The sequence below is a fragment of the Rhopalosiphum maidis genome, chromosome 3 (genome assembly GCF_003676215.2).
Source record: "Rhopalosiphum maidis isolate BTI-1 chromosome 3, ASM367621v3, whole genome shotgun sequence".
NCBI classification, from domain to species: Eukaryota; Metazoa; Arthropoda; class Insecta; order Hemiptera; family Aphididae; genus Rhopalosiphum; species Rhopalosiphum maidis.
The window spans coordinates 55,598,645-55,617,613 of NC_040879.1; the positions used below are offsets into that span (position 1 = coordinate 55,598,645).

At 26.7% G+C, this 18,969-nt stretch overlaps 1 protein-coding gene across 1 annotated transcript; it reads left to right on the forward strand.

Annotated features, from left to right (window-relative positions):
- The first annotated feature begins 394 nt into the window (after positions 1–394).
- LOC113556859 (amino acid transporter AVT1J-like) lies at positions 395–10,619 on the forward strand. Its single transcript, XM_026962056.1, has 8 exons — positions 395–799; positions 4,767–4,893; positions 5,572–5,743; positions 6,298–6,486; positions 7,175–7,431; positions 7,723–7,929; positions 8,636–8,828; positions 9,870–10,619. The coding sequence occupies exons 1-8, from the start codon at positions 476–478 to the stop codon at positions 10,036–10,038; spliced, it is 1,638 nt and encodes a 545-aa protein (XP_026817857.1). The 5' UTR covers positions 395–475; the 3' UTR covers positions 10,039–10,619.
- Positions 10,620–18,969: the final 8,350 nt, after the last annotated feature.

An 18,969-nucleotide genomic window follows, 5' to 3' on the forward strand; every position in this document is an offset into this window, starting at 1 on the left:
TGGAAAATCAAAAATCCGTTCGGTCGAGGCGACATCAACCGATGATGCGCGTACGTACGCCCGTCGATGCTCCCATACAACAACACTATAATCGTATAACAAGAATAATAATAATAATAATAATAATGTATAGTGTCGGAAGCAGCGCCGCGTACTCAAAACGTGCGTCGAAGTTCACTACACAATAATAATAATAATATATTATAATCGTGTTCCTTGTCGGGCATTCACACCCGCCGCCGCCGCCGCCGCAGAAGCAATAGTGCGCGATCGGACCAATGAGAACGATCGGCGTCGTATCCCCGCCACATCAGGTTTCCCGCGGCCGGGACCCCTTAGGCGGCGTTATTTAAGCGACAAACGCGCGGGCCAGGACAGTCATTCGGCCGGCGAGACTGCGACTGCGCGCTAGTGTTCCGCGGTCGCTGGAGACGCAACCGCGGTCGAACTGTTTCGTCGCTGACGGAGATCGACCATGATCTACGCGGACGCGGTGGAACGCGGTGACGGCCAACAGCCGGCGGCGGACGAGCCGAGGCCTTTTCAGATACGCGGGCACCTGGTGCACGGGATACCGCAGGTCGGCGATTCCAACTACGACCCGGCGTGTCCCACGTGCAACCCGTGTTCGATCAACGACCTGGGCACGCCGACCACGATCGTGGTGACGACGACTTCGACGCCGACGGTCATGACCGCCGCGACTTCGGTACCGGAGGACCCTATACCGGCGACCGCCGACTACAGCGGCAGCCCGCAACTCGAAAACAGCGTATTACAGGACGTGCAGCAAAACGGGGTAAATTTACCATTGAATTCCACTCATTATTGACCTTTACCTTTACTTGTCTTGCTGTAATATAATATAACTGCTCGCCCGTCGGGGAACGGATGGATTCCATGCCGTTTCGAATCGTATACTCATCGTGTACCACGTCTCGTTTCAAAGCGATTTACGAATACGAAGATATTTTACTCTCGCGTGTTTCGACCTTTCCGCGTTTTAAGCATTTACTTTACGACCGTGTCTGCATGTTTGGGTATTTTCAAAGGAAATTTTAAGCGTTTTATGGAAATTTTTGAACGATTCAAAAATCAATCGCAAGAAAGAACAAAAAAAATTAATATTGCTTGAATTTTGGCTTCATATTTTTCATTATTCGATTAATATTGAACTAATTGATAAACTAATATAGCCGATACAGGCATTTACGGATTTTCTGGATATTATCATGTTCCACAGTCGTCAGTAACAATGGCTTTAATGGTATTTTACTATACATACTAACCTACCTATAAGAAAATAAATCTCAGATTATTATTATTATTGATATTATTTATTTATTAACATTTTTTTTTTTACATTGATGATTTTTGTGTAGATATTTGGTTGGGTTTTAGTACATTATTCCGTTCTTTGCGGACTTATCGTTATACTTATATTACACCACGTCGTGCGTTTTGTCGTCCAATGCCATATTTTATGAACACGGAAGAAACGAGTTATTTACACGTATTGTTTAGTCCTGTTCACATTATATTTTAAATGCATCTATGAGTCTATGACTATAACATGATGTTAATTGTCATTATCGGCTATTATTTTTAATTATTTTAATTGGTTTATTATTATTGGTATTTAATTATTAGGAATTATAGCTATTACTAATGTTATTATTATTTTGCCATGATTTTATTTAATTGTGAGTCAAATATTTTCTTGGTTTTCAATATTTAACTATGTTTACATGGCACCACCGACTTTTTTTCAAATATATACAATTGTTATGTAATTTTTAAAACAACTATAAAATTATTATTCAAATTACTTTTTCAAATATTTTCTTAAACCATCATCGATTTAGGTTTTATATAAGACATAAAACCAACAATTTGGATAAATTACATTTTAAATTAAAGTAATAAAATAAATAAAACATTTAAATATACATAAATAAATATTTTTTTAATGTTACAATGTTATTGTTTTTTATTTTTTTGTCTTAACTAAAAATTCAACAAACTAAAATTTTAGATTACAAATATTACGATGAAATTTTCAATTTTTTTTTTTATAAATATTAATACATTAATAAACTCAGTCAAAAAGTTAGTAGTAGTTAGTAGTAAGTAGTTTTTCATATTCTAACTGAAAAATGCCGAAAATTTCAAAATTTGATAAAAATACACAGATATATTTTGTATCGAGGGAATTTGTGGTTTTTTAATAATTAAGAATTAATAGTATGGAATTTCGTAAAGAAGGACGTGTATGTTTATTTTTAACTGAACATTTTTATCAATATTTCAAAAGTGAAGTAAAAAATTATATTAACAGCAGTCAACTTTATTTTTTTTTTTAACGGAAACAACTAGGTTTATTTTTTAATGAATCCTGGTATAGCTGAAAATGTTTATTGTTAAGTTATAAATTTGTGTTCGTTAGTTATTTAACTAAAGTCCTATTAAGTTTAGTAAATTAATTAACACTTAACAGTTTCAATTGGAATAAATTTAATTTACAAAAGTTAAATCATTTTTTTTTAACTATCTTTTCTCGTAATATAATATCTTTTTATATACATTTGAATTGGTAATCTAATTAAATACACAAACAAAATATATTAAATTATGCAATAAATGTCAACAAAATATGACAAACATAATTCATTATTTTTATTTTAACAAACAATTAAAAAAAATCTTGTAATCAATCAAATTTATTATACCAGCTATGTACAGGTTATTCAATTCAAATAATACAAAAAAAACTAATAAACAATCATAAATTAAATATTTTTATTGTAATTATTATATTCATAATAATTTGATTACTAGACATTTTTTTTCAATGTAGTTATTCCGTTTACGGAAACTTAAATTTACTTTATATTTAATTAAGTGGCTAAAGTAGTAGTCGTACTCGATTTTTGTTATAATAATATTGAAAATGTATAATTAACTTAGATTATAAAAGAAACTTAAGTAATTACTATTTATATTGATATTAACTATTTAATAACGATATAAATAAAAGTATTTAAAGTATTTAAGTATTTAAATTAGATAACTTTAATCTGATTTCATTACAGATTTCTAATATAATAATAATAATAGTCAAATACCCTTAATACCTTAGGCACCTAATTAAGAATTCAAATTTGTACCATTGTAAGAAAAGCGAATGAAAAGAAAAAAATTAAAGTAATCAACTAATTGTAATCATACAACAAGAGTACTTATTTTTTAATTTTAAACTAGAATTAAAATAATGAATTATGGTTACCAATTATTTTGTATTAATTTATCGCAAAATTTAACATATTTTTGTGTATGTTGTTATTAGATTAGCGATTAAAATGTATAAGATACATTAAATTGCATTAAAAAATAGAATAAAATTTAACTTTTGAAAATTGAATTGATTTCAATTAGAAAAAAGTTATGTATTTAATAAACTTAAAAGGACTATAATAAAAAAACTTACAAATCAAAATTGATAATTTGGACATTTTCAGAAAAAAACTACCAGAAATTCATCAAAAATATAGTTGTTACCATTTATAAAATAAAGTTGACACAAAATAATGTGCTTAAAATATTTGAAATTTTGATTAAAAAAATAGCAAGTTAAAAATAAAGAAACACATCTATTTCATTTTTTCAAAATTCTATAATCATTAAAGATTATACGTATGGCGTATAAGATACAGTTATCTGTATAATACAATAATATTTTATTACATTATTTTTCACTTTAATATTTTATGAGATAGAATACGATTAATAATCTTTTAACTTTTTTTATGCTTTTGTTATCGTCATACACTAAAAAAAATATTAATCGTTATATTTTTAATATTCAATTATTGAGTAAATACATTTACACAAAATATCATTTTCAAAATATTTAAACTGATTTAAGTTATTCATAGACATTTAAATATAATACAGAGTTTATCTTAAGTTTCACTTATAGCGGTACAAAAATACTAAAAAGCTTTATTTTTTTATAAGCGTTTGAAGTTTAATTATTGATCAAATTACGAATTACGATTTCAGTATATATATATATTGACTTTCCAGTTATATTAATTATAATAAATTTAAAAAAATACAATAATTATGATAATTAATGTATCTCTAATAATAGACATTGTTCATGCCTTAATTAAAACATTAAGTAATTCATTATTCATATGTGTATGCTTTATCATTTATTTTTTTTTTTTGCATCGTTGGCTCTTCATTAACTAAAAATACTTAGACATAAGTAATTAGATATAATAACTTAACTTATAAATTATACATTCTCATATAATATGATTAGATTAATAGTTATAAACTATGTAATATATATATTATAATATGTCATTATATATCATTAATCGTTAATATATATTGTATATATATATATATATATCTTACACAAGTTGATGTAATACATTGATTATTGCTAATACCTAAATTTTTCATTTTTTCAATTGCTAACCATTTGAAAATAAAATAATAATTTAAATTAATATGAGGATTTTTAAACATTACATACATATATTTTATACATGTACATAATATATTAAATATAAATTAAACGTCTCGATGAAATATTAAAATTGGCCTGCCTAAAAGCTCGCACACCCAGAAAAACCTATAATGGCGCTGCGTTCGTGTTCATTGACGCCTCTAATCAACATTCTTATCCACGTATTTGTGCACAAATTAATTTCACTACTGTATAGAAATTCTTAGTTTTATAAATTTTACAGGGGATGATAACATACAATGATGATTACTCTGCTAGTGGATTTAGGACCGGTATTGCGGTCGTATTCATAGCGGGTGAGATGGCCGGAATCGGAATGCTCGCCGCTCCATGGGCAGTGGTTAACCTAGGTAAGTCTCTGATGATAAAATATTTACAATGTACCTATCACATTATGTATATATATATATTTAGAACAATAGTTTGAAAGTACATTAAGCTTTATTTAAGCTTTACTAAAAAAATAATGCACTATTATTTCATTAAGCCTATAAATAATTTTCTGGTACCTAAAGCTTGATCATGTTTTGTATGGTATAATGTGTATATTTTTAAAACATGTCAGTATATTTCAAAACTTTTATACACTAATATATGCAATATATTTTTTTTCTTTTTTATGCAATTGTTAAATATAATTATATTAACTAATTTTTGTCCATCGATAGGACATCGAAAAGGTGACTATTGAAAAACCTATAATGTGACATATATTTGTATATTAATTAACGACACACCGATCCTATTATAAAAAATAATTTATAGTTAGTTAATAGTTATAATTCAATTACAATATTATTTCTAATACAAATTAATTTATAGTTATTGACAGTGTATCATATTAATATTCTAAAAGATAAAGAATATTCTATTTACAAACGATGTAGGTAATTGATACTCGTGTAGAAATAGTTCACAGGCTAAGTACCTAGCCTCACTCAACTCAGATTCAACCTATTAGTATCCATTTATAATACGTATCTGTTATAACTCGATGAATTGTTATAATCTGCAATCACTGTTCTCAGGATGGATGGGATTCATTTTGTTGGTTACATTTGGAATTGCAACGGCTTACAGCGCTTCTTGTCTCGGGACCTGCTGGCTGATACTTGAGGAGAGATACGCCCAATACCGAGTTTATCCTTTGCCTGACCCGTATCCTACGATTGCGTTGCACGCAGTCGGAAGACGAACTAGGTATTTATTTATAATATATGTTACCTATTCACAATCTACAATAATTGTAATAATATATTATGGTCATTGCCATATCAACTGTAGTGTAAATGAGTGATGACTTTCGTGTATACAATAAAATTTAAATTAATGGGAAAAATAAGTAATTTCTCTGCTGTATGGTAGGTGTTGAGTGTACCTCGCCATTGAGGAGTAAGTCGATATAATGTGTGTATTAAATTTGAATTTAATGATAAATAATTACATACGTAAAACGATTCTGAGCGAAACCAGCCTGCCAACATATTATTGCTACATATATTACTAAATATATTTTTTATATATATTTCTATTTTTGTGAATATTATATTTAAATATTTAATATTAAATTACCATTGGAATTGTATAAAATTGAATACACGAAAGTCGTTGCCTATGTTGTAGAGTCGTTTATATAATTCTGCGATGTTATCTGAACTCTAATAAATAAAATGACAGTATTATTGCCATAAATATTCTTAAAAACTTAAAGACACATACACGTGTATTATTTAACTTATTTGTGTGATTTTTAGTTATTTTACGAAAGCGTGTATACACATAACACTGTTCGGCTCCGCAACTGTATATTTAATGCTAATCGCCCAATCTGCACAGAAGTTATTTTCTGGCACACATCCGGAAGTTGGCTTTTCGACGTGGCTATTTGTATTTTCAGTAGCCCTCAGTTCACTTATGTTTTTGGAATCACCAAAGGATTATTGGTATGTACCGACATTTTTTTTTATAATAGTGAAAAAAAACAATAATAATACAGCGAAACTTCCAAATTATACGAAGTGTTAGAAGTCATGGATGGACAAAAAAAAATAATTATCACAGAGAAATATATTAAATAGTACAAATATTTGGTTCTAATATGGTAATGACTTATGAGTCTCAATACTATTTAGTTTAATAGATAATTCGTTAGATGGAAGTTCGTTATTTGAAAATTTCGCTGCATTACGATTTTACGTTAATATTAATCGAAACATGTACGTTTTAGCAATTGAGTAAATCACAATTCTACATACTATATAATATATTTTTAATTTATCACATCATACAATGACTAAGTTAAACAATCAACAATCGCTGTGTGACTTTGGTGGTAATTAAAAATAAATCATCAATTTTTTAAATTAGTTATATTAGTATTATTCTCCATATTAACTCTAAAATTATAGAGTTAAATCTATAATTTGTTATTATATTATCTTAAAATTTAACGCTATCGAATTTGACATAATAGCTCAATTATATTTTTGTCATTAATTTGTAAAGTCCATCTTTAATTGAGGACTTACGGATGATATTAGTTACACATAGTTATATATTATATTATTTGTATGATGAATATTAAAATAAAAATAAATTAAGATTGTTAATCATACGATTTTTTTTTCACAGTATTGTGGCCGTTGGTGCTTTGCTCACGACGATGACGTCTTGTTACTTCGTCCTAATGCAAATTTTGTTGGATGAACGAATAAAAGAAGGTTCAGCTACTGAACCGCATAAAACTGCATGTTCAGCCAACCAATTTTTCTTGTCCTTTGGATCAATCTTATTCTCTTATGGTGGAGCGGCATCATTCCCAGTAATACGAACACACACTATGTTTAAACGAGACGAGTTTTCGCGAAGCGTAGTAACCTCATTTATCAGTGAGTGGTCGTGCTTAAAGTTATTAAACGTTATCGTACTTTTTGTTGGACAAATGGGTATCATCTGTAAAGTTACGGGAATTTGCAAGTGATATCGGGTAACTCGTAAACGGGTGAAAATTTATTGGGAGAGCTCTGGCAATGTTACTTATTGGTTATCACTACTACTACATATTATACGATTTTTTGTTATTGAGACTACCACAGGTATTTAAAACTGTGCGAACTGATTAATCAATCACCATCGTGTGCATGTATGATTATTTATTTATTATTTTATCTTTGTTCCAGTTTTGGCCATTCTTTTTGGGTCGATCGTTGTAGGAGGATATGTCGTGTATGGTCATACAATTAATCCAAACATCCTCATGTCCCTCGGTGACTCGTGGTTGTCATACGCTGCGATCATTTTGATGGCAGGACATTTAATTTTGGGATTCGTCATTATCGTGAAACCAGTATCTGAACAAGTGGAATCGTTCTTCAATACACCGCACTGTAAGCACTACAGTATATTGCTATAATATTATAGCAATTAAATTATAATGTATTACTTGTAATAATGTAATGATTTTTAAATAATATAATACATAGACTATTTTTAACTATTTTTAAAAAAAATCATAGAAAAACCGAAAAGTTTTTATAAAATACATATTTAATTAATAATTATACATTATTACAGTGATAATACAAAAAAAAAGCATTAGACAATTTACACTATATTATTTTTTTTTACTAAAATTCACTAAAAGTCATCACAAAATACATTTACAAAAGTTATTAATTTTTTAAATATCTACATATGTTCTTTACAAACTCATACCTAATAATTTTGCCAGATCTATATAAAAGTATACGTTTTTCGTTGTATTCTTTCCTTTCCTTCGTTTTTTTGTTTTTTTTGCTCGGTGATATAGACCGTTTATTTTCCTCTCAGAATCGTTTGTCGTATACAACGATACATAATTTACCCAGTTACCTACCATTTTTAATTTGTCAAATTATATTAGTATAAAAATCTGTAAGTTTACCTTAAAGTTCAAAGTTACTCTTAGTATTGTATCAACAAATATATTTATTTTATCGACAAATTTTTTCGCGAGATGACAGTTATTCATTTTCATTTAGGTTTGAGTTAACCTGTACCTATACTAACATCAGTTGGTAATTAACACACATAAAATATTAATTTTATTTTCAGCGTTCGGTTTCTCACGATTCGTAGTTCGCATAGGCTTATTACTTGCCATGATAGCTCTGGGTGAGAGCATGCCAAACTTCACCAACTTAGTGGCTCTGATGGGATGTTCGACTGTTATACTCGCTACGTTTGTACTACCGTCGATATTCTACTTGAGGCTATGTTCCATGCGAAGCACCACATGGCCCGACAGGTATAATATTTACAATATTTTAATGAATACAATCATTCTGTAACCTCTTATATTGTGAAAAATATTATTATTTTATCATCTATTGCAGTTTTTAAACGATTGTAAGCTAAATTAATGTATCAACATAAATAGGTATGTAAAGGAGTACCTACTTAAGACAATTATAGTTTTAAATTAATTTGAAGTTTGTTTAAAAAAAAAACTGTAGGGAAAGTTGTTGTGTTTTATAGTAGGTTTTGAGTACACTTTGTCTTTGAGTAAAACAATATAATTTTTTTATTCAATTTTAATACAAACCTAAATAATTGCACCAAAAAATGCGAGACAGTCTGTCAACTTATAATGCTTATATTAATTAGTATACTGGTATATTATAATAAATTTACATTGATATTTTATTAATTTTGTTTATTTTTACTAAAAATAATATGTTAGTTGAATTAATTTCAACCAAAAATATTGCATTTATTATAATATTATTAATATTTAATTATTTAAATGGTATTGATGTAAATACTTATTGTTGTGTACTTTTAAATCAAATTTGGTTGACACTGCTCTGCTGAATGGTGATTTATGTTTTTCAGCATTTAAAATTTAAATGTTATGTATCAATAAATTACCTATCAAAATATGCGTTTGTTTCACATCTTACTGAACTAAATAACTCTATCAGTATAAAATATATTTTCTCTAAATTTGGTTATGTATTAACTTATACGGCTATTATTTAATATTTTAAGTATTTTTAAATACGTGAATAAAAACAACGTTTTTGAAAAAATACACCTAGAGCATATCGTTAGAGTTATCGTTGTTGTTTTAAGAATAACCAATGACTATGAAGATGCAAAGGCTTTTGAATAAAAAAAAAAATTCAAATTCAAACATGTACCTATAAAAAATGTAAGAACATTTAATTAACAATTTGCATTTATTAGGTACTTATTTAATAAACGCCCGATAACTTGGGCTCAGTAGAGTTTTATTTTTACTAATTAGTACAATTTATTGTATTTATTATTTTTTTTTTTTTTACAGGAGTCTATCGTGGAAATCAAAAATTTATATGAATATGGTTATTATTATTGGACTTACAAGTGGTATTGCAGCTATGTTAACAGCTCTTGCTGAATTAATCGACTTTCAATCCTTAATTCATCCATATTATGTATACTATATTGACTATGATGAAAGTATTTATAGTTAATAGAAAAATGTATATATATTTATAATAATATTTTGTATTATATACTAGGTTAAGTTGTCTTAAGTACTCAAAATGTTTTCTTTAAAATATTTTTGGTTACCTATATTTATTGTTGTATAAATGTGTTGTATAATTAACAAAGTTAATATAGTGTAACTGTATAAGTAAATTAATTTAAATGCAAAGACTTATAAAAGAGTTTATCATGAAAATTATAAACAGTTTTATACATTTATATTATAATAATTATCCTTATAATTATATTTTATACGTTTTAAAAATTAGTTCAATATAATTTATTGTTATAAGCCTATTATCTAAGTTGTTGATGGCAGCTTCAATATCATTACCATCCACTTCATTATAATAGTGATTAGAGAGTCACCTTCATAATCAGTTTCAACTGACCATCTTAAACTTAATTTGTACCAATTGGATAATTTTAATGATATAAATATTAAGGTTTTGTCATTATCGTATTGGGTTATAGCGTTATAAGTATTTAAAAGATAATTTATGTTGAAATACTAAAGTGGCACCTATAGTATAAATTATATTACTTATATTTACTGTCGCTTATGTGTCGTAATTATACCTTTGTTTTATTTGTATATTTTGTTGTTTTCATTTATTTTATTTTTACAAATCCATGTTCTCGGTGGCAACAAACACTTGATAATATGATCTAGTGTTTTGTGAATCAAAATGTAACTCAAGACTTCTGTCAGTTTTTGATTCGTAGTGCACGTGAATTGTTGCTTGATCCTAACTGCATATTCACTATTTTTATAATAAAAATGTAGAAAATACACGCATCGGTAGTAGCAATAAGCGTTTAAATTTTTTGACGACCAATTTTAAATCAATAATAATTAATGTTTAAATGCCCAATGTTGATTCTGAGAAAATAAACAAGGGACATTGTAAATTATTTAAACTTATTCAAAATATAAAATTATGTACTTATACAATTATATAGGTATTAAAGTTATAAAATAAGTAACCTTAAAATCACCGGACGCTTATACTTTAAACATTATGTAATATAAAGTTAAAATATATAAATTATAATGGGTACACACCAAATAAATTTATATACATTTCATTAGTAATAACTAGAGACCGGAATTATATTTCATTTTTATATTCATACTGAGTGTACGCACTATATCGAGCATTTAAAATGTCTTCATTTCAAATCGTACTAAGGACATAGAACAAATTGTAATTAGTATACGTAATTACATATTTGGAGGGTTATTAAGACATATTTTGCCATTGGTGCATAGTTATGTGTGTATTTTATACAATTATGGTAAATAATTAAATAATTTCATCTCTTCATTCCGGAATTAAGAACTTTTAATTATAGCCTATTCACGAAAAAAAGTTATTTTGTCGATTATTATTGAGCAACTATTATATTTTTATTAGTGAAATTATTAAAAATTATTTTCTTTAAAGTTGTATAAAAATTAATATTTGTTTGTTGACTACCTACACTGCAAATTTGAACTATTTTCTGAAATGAAACATTTTGTTGTCTTCTGGGTACACACCGGAGCATTTAGGTGTACTAATGTACTAAATTCGTGCTCGCTTAAATGTTACAAACTTACAAATGTTACAATGTTAACGACCATTGAGAGATACGTAGATAGTACAGAGAGATGTTATTTTGTGTTATATAAGTTGATATAATATGGTATACATACATAGTATTATAATAATTAAATACTATAATAATATAATAAAATAAATGCAATATTATGGGAAAAAATTACATCAACTCATTATAATACTTATCACCTACTTAAAATAAAATAAATTGCATTAATAGTAAGTTATATCAAAATAACATATGACTTGGTGATGATATATGCTGATAGGTAATTTCTTCTCAGAATCGTTTTTCGTATAAGTACAATAATATATCATTGAATTCAAATTTAACTCATCCGTAATAGTAATCTAAACGACACCTGTACAGCAGAGCGATACTCATTTGTCTACCTTTTTGTATTACATTCTTCAAAAAATGTGTTGAAGAGAGATTTATCATTACTGACAAACGTTAGAAACAAAAAAATTATCTTTATACATACAACATCAAACTTTTATAAATCTGGTATCATCGCTTGTTAATCCACGATTCACAGATTAAAATAACAAAAGCCATAATATTATATTCAAAATTATTTTGTCGGTTATCATATAAAAAATAAAGGTATTGTTAAATACATTGATATTATTGTATTGAAAAAACAAGTATATTTGAAAAGGCCTGGTTTTTTTTTTAACTATTTCACTTTCACAGTTATGAAAACCAATTTATCCGCTCGTGATATAATCAGCCATCCGTACCATCATGTATATTAGTTTGCCTATAGCATATGTACCATAGGTAATTTATATCATATGTCTCTGACATTGTTATTTTAATCATAACAATAATATTATAAATTAGAACAACCATACGTCTGCTCAAAATAAAATACATCGAATTTCCGTGTGTAATTTAATATGTACGTGCTTTGAGTCAAAGATGATTATTGGGAAATTACTTAAAATTTCAACGTTCTACCTCACTTTCGGATTGCCTATTTTAGATTCTGAACGGAGTGATAAACGTATTGATTTTACAATGATGTGTTTGTTTTTTTTTTTTTTTTGTCTATATTATTACATTTTGGAGTAGTAATAGTGTTTTGATTTTTGACTTCAGCCCCCTTTTTAAAAGGTAAAATTGAATCTAGTTGGTACTTGGGGGGGGGGGCAAAAGTAAAAAATTGTAGTTTTCAAAAGGAAAATTTGTAGGAAAAATTGTAGTTTTTAGGGGTCAGGAAAACCCCTAAAAATGTAATAGAAAAACGGAAAGTTTTACGCAAAATCAGTTTTTGACAAAATCGATTTTTTATTTTGCTGTAACTCGAAAACAAATATTTAAAATTTTTACCAAATGTTTATGTTAGTGTTATCTATTTACAATTAAATTTTCAAAATATTTTGATTTATTTTAAACTATTTATAGACAATTAAAATTTAAAATTTTTCTAAGTTTTAGTTTTTCAAATACCGATAAAAAAATTTGGCATTTCGAAAAATCTTTAAAATTTAGTAGAAGGTTTATTATAAGTTGTACTTATCGTAGTAAAAATAATCAAAAATCGTTAGTCACAATTTTTGTTTATAAGCATTAAAAGTTCAAATGTTTACAAAATATGTTAAAATCGCGAAAATTTGCAAAGAATTTTGAAGTTGAAAATTCATAAAACGTTTGTGATTTATATCTAAAATTTAAAGAACCCGATACAAGGTTCTTCATAAGTTTTCCTTTAAGTAACTGTAAAAAAATTTTCTAGCGTCACTATAGAAATAATTTTATGAGCGTATGAAATTTAATTTTTTACAAAATCGCTTACCATTACGATATATTAAAATTTAAATATAGGTAATAATATTCTACTAATTATCCTAGATTAACAAATCATCTCTGTTCAGAATCGTTTTTCGTATACAATGATACCTGTCATTGAATTCAAATTTAACACATCCATTACAGTGACCTACTCTCCAGTCTCCATCTTTACAATACAGCAGAGCGCTACCCACTTGCCCACCTTTTTTTTGTTTAATTTTATGATCATAAATGATTATTCAACGAGTAACTTCGTCCCCACGTCACATATTCAACAACGGTAAAAATATTAAAATGGCTTTGTGCTTTATATACCTACATACATTTCTTATTATAAAAATAACTAATAACTAATTACCCATATTATATACTTATATAGAATTAAACACCCAAATCCCCTCCAGATTACGCCTATAATAGTTGTTCCAAATTTTATTAGAAGAAAAAATAATACTTATGTAGTTATGAGTAAATTATTGATTTTTAGCCAAAAAGAAAAATATCCAGTCTTTAAAATAGTAAAAATAAATATTATAAATATGGCAAACACATTATTTACTGACCCAACCTGCAATTTTGTAGTTATGCGTTTTTAAACTTTGATTAACAACACTTCTTGTCTTTTGGCTTCACAATAGTAATTAATTTGTTTTTGATTTTGTCCATGCCAAAATATAATTCTATAAACTTATTTTACATGATGGGCTCCAAATATATTTATGTTAAAACAATCTATAATCTGCACCTGATTTAGTCATAATTTAAAAATAGTAGCATTATTTAATTTTACTTTGAAATAAAAGCATACATATGCACAAATTACTAATTAGTCACCAACAAAAAATACCAGTAATTATTAACTAAAAAATAATTTCATATCACTGTTAGTAGTGTTAGTCGTTCAACGAGTTCCGTACAGACCATATCAGTTCAAATTACATGATAGGTAGGTGTCTAATCTATGAAACTGTATAGGTACACATTTTCGTGCTTTTCGAATAAAGTAATTACTATATTGCAGATAGAGTACAATATTATTATTTTTTTACCATATCGATTTAACACAAGTATGTATTTACAAACATTTAAAATTGACAACGAATTATCATTTTTGGCTCGATTAAAAATTGTTTGTTGACATTTTTCTTTTTTTCAACGGACCTAATATTATTATTATTATTATTATTATTCCTACTTTTAATATCTCAAAAGATTAATGCTAAGTTGTTATATACCAGTCGACAGGCACATACAGTGATGGACTGATGGTTTTATCGTTTTAATTGTTGCCTGTTGTTTAGGTTTTATTATTGTTTATTACTAGTTTATATACAACGCATTATCACACGTGCCCCGCTTTCGAGTATAGTCGTTTACCAGCGTTTTCCCTGTAGAATATACATTTTAATATTAACATATAACAACTTTCAATTAGGAAGGAAAATGTGGAATTAATGATCAATTCTTGAATGAGAATACATAGAAAATTGGAAAATATTATGAATACAAGCAAGTTCTAAAATGTATAAATTGTATATTGAATACATTATAAATTGTAATGTATTATATACATATATAACATACATTATACATAATATTTTATAGTGTATACTTTTACACCTATATTTATTTAATAAAATTAATGTCATTCGATTTTCACCGCGGTACAAGAAAAATATAAAATAAGTATGACAGTAAACTATGGGTGATAAAATATATTATTTACTATTGTATGACGTAGTAAGTTTAACATACAGACACAACAAACTAACCTGTTATTATTATTTAAGCTACCTGTATGTTTTATATTTATACTTAAGTTTTTTTACGATATTTCACATTCTGTGGTATAATAATGATTTTCAAATTGTAATATTTTACTTATTACTTGCATAAAAATTGAAATATTTTACAAACATAGTGATCTTAGCTGTATGCTTAACAATAGTTTAATCAATTCTAAAATTAAAGCCAACAACACATTGGCTCTGCTGAAATCAAATTTGCGACGTTACGGGTGGTTCAGAGATAAAATAATAAAAAAATGTTTGCTTAATGTTACGCACTACATAACAATTTAAGTTCCATTCGGAATCGTTTTAAAATACTCATATTACGAGTATTTGTTATCAATATTATTCTTACTTATACTCGTTAGTCGTTTTAATCTTTTTTTTCCAACCCAAAAAATTATCCCTCCACAATAAATATGTTCGTATCAGAAATTACAGTTTTATTAAAACTTCAATATTTAACAATTTTTGGCTTCATAAATATTTATTAGTTAATAGTGAAGACACATATTGGCCTTCATTGCCAACTAAGATATTATGCGTTTACACTATCACACTTTTAAGTATTTAAACGATGTTTAATTATGAGTTTATGACATTGTAAAATTTTTTAATGACATTTAGTATTTGAAGATTTATATAATGATATAATATTTAACTTTATACTAAATTATTAAATTATTACTTTAGTTTGTTATTTTTATTGATTTATTTTATAATACATCATAAAAGAACAATGATTTTCTATAAATTGAATTTGTCTTACAATGGACGTCATTAGTATAGAGGTATATATGTTAAATGATACTATTAACTAGGTAGGTACATAAAAGAACAGAACATTGTGTATGTGTTGCATACTGACCATTATAATATAAGGATTTAATAAACATAATATCAACATAAGGCATGAATTGTCTTGGAGTCATTGAGGTGATAAGTTAATTACATGAATAAAATCTGACCCTTATGACTTTCTCCTTATAAAAACCTACTTCTACAAAAAGATACCAAACTTGGATATAACAAAAATGATTAATGGTTAGTACTTGTTGTAACTTGTATTATTGTTGTAAATATTATTGTTTTCATTTTTGGTAATATGATAAATATTTCAATTTAAAATTATTAAAATATAATAGATACGTATCTTATAATATGTTGTAGAGAGGAGAACCATTTAAATTATTAGAAAGAATTTAATATCAATCAAATACGAACTACATTAACTAATATCATTTTGATTGGATTTCTAAAAAATATATTATATTGGTAAAATCATATTTAAAAAAATATATTCACAATATTGGTAATAGGTACATAGTATTATAGTATTATAATATTATGTAAAAAAAAACTAATAACAATAACATTAAAAAAAAAAACTAAGTTATTTATTATTTAAAAATATAAAAACAAATATCTTCAAACAAATGGTTTTTCTTTATAAACTTATATAAAGTCAGTATACCTAAAAATAAAGCTCATAAATTAGAGTTATTTTTAAATTGTTTAGTTAAGTCTAAAAATTAGGAAAAATATGTATAAGATGAAACTAAGTACTATTATATTTTATTACATCCGACGCATAATTGTAGTGATGTGAAACAGTATAATCATTACAATTTATAGAAATCACAGTGAACGACGCATTCACGTAGGAGTCGTAGGACACCACATAAGTGTGCCTATAACTACCCAAGTGTAATCTGCCTAGTATCTACTATCTATCAACGATTTTCTAGATATACATTATGCCACGACTTCCTTATCGTACAAAAGTTGAAGACAACGGCGAGGAAAACTTAACTGAGACTGCAATATAATATTAAATAAAGCTAATTGTTGTTTAGTCAGTTGTAATCAGCAGAAAAGAAACCTCATCCAACTTTAATGTTACTGACTGTTTCTACTATATTATGCTTAAGATATACATTATGCATGCGTTAATATTATAAATATCATAATATTATTGAATATTGACACTTGAAATGGTCACTTATTATTATACGTCATCACTATGTTAGTAGATACCAGTGATGGCGCTGACTGTGTGATATACTTATATCCAATAAATATCTATAACTTAGATACCTATATCCTATCAACTATCACATCGTTCTAAACGGCATCACTACCCACCTAAATTGGATATTGCATCCGAAATATTTATAAATAGTGGTCGACGCCACTGGTAAGTACATAGTTGTTAGTATAGCTAGAAAAAAAAATTTATTGCTTAAAATTATAGTATACAATTTTAAAATATACACAATCCACAAAGGCGTTGATTTTCAATACTTTTCGCACATGCCATATAGATATAATGTTATGTATCATATCAAATCTATATATTAGCGTCAAGACGAGTATTATCATAAAAACCAATTATACACATACTATATTATAATGAATAAATAATTTTTGTTTAATATACATAATTTGTTTTAAACAAATATATAACGCATTTTATATAGATATGGTGAATAAATTTAATAATTATAATATGCTATATTAATCGTTTACATAATGTTTTATGTAATCACGTATAAGGCGCTCTCTACATATGAAAAGTGTATATCAATTAAGTCGATCGATACAGTGTAAAAACAATAAAAACCTGTCTTAGATCTTCGAAATAAAAAATTCCAACTATAATTATTTATATAAAAATACTGACTATTGGTACGATAGTACAATTAATAAACTCTATATAGTCATCTCTTGGGAAGACATTATACCAGTATGTGTTGTCCCTGTCTAACCAATGTAGCAACATTTTACTTTCAGAATAATCCATTTAATTCTGTTATTTTTAATATTAGAGTGAATCTATCCATTATTAAAACATATCTAAAGTTAAGAATATTATCTAGGGCACCACGTATGTGTAAATATTATTTTATTTTTAATGCAAGGTACCTCTATTGGCTATAACCATTTAAAATATTATAATATTTTTTTATACATTTTAAATTGGATTTAAATAATTATTTTACCATTCAATTCGACTGTAAATTCATTCTAATAAAATAAAAAAAACAAAATGGATTAATCTAAAAGTAAAATTACCTATGTTATACTTAAGAAGGACGAAAATCATGCCGATATAATATGATATTCTCTGTTTACTTAAGTCTTTTAATCTTCTGATATACCAGGAGATACTTACGTTCGTTACGTACTAACCATTATCTTATCCACTTGTCATTCGATAAAATGTTTCTAAATAATCACGTTTTAATTAAATGTATCATATTTATATTGTATTGATACCTGCAGGTGGTATCATATAATATTAATCAGACCACGAAATTGTCTCTAAAACGAAACAATAAACTAGCCACTAGGCACCTACAATGTAGGTAGTAGGTCCTACATATACGGTTATTAAAATAAATGCGATGTTTATTTATGTATAGGTAACAACTATCTAGTATTATAATGTTCTATTAATTGGATTTAAATTGCTAAGGTATTAACACAATAGTTATTTTATAATTTGGAGGTTAATTGTCTAATTACATGAATGGAAGATGGAACAGCACAATAAGTATGTTAGATGTTAATCATAATCCCTTGAAAAAAATTGATTTTTAAATTTGAAAGACATCAAAACTATTTAAACTATTTTTTTTAATTACCATATTAATTAAGTTTTACTCGTTTTAATATCCATTTCACATACGTAGTATATTATATTATCTAGGTAAATATTAT

Bases quoted from the DNA above. Each gene is read 5' to 3' on its own strand.
- LOC113556859 (XM_026962056.1), top strand. From the start codon at position 476: ATGATCTACGCGGACGCGGTGGAACGCGGTGACGGCCAACAGCCGGCG. The intron at 4,894-5,571 runs GTAAGTCTCTGA...CACTGTTCTCAG, and splicing joins ATGGGCAGTGGTTAACCTAG to GATGGATGGGATTCATTTTG. The intron at 5,744-6,297 runs GTATTTATTTAT...TGTGATTTTTAG, and splicing joins GCAGTCGGAAGACGAACTAG to TTATTTTACGAAAGCGTGTA.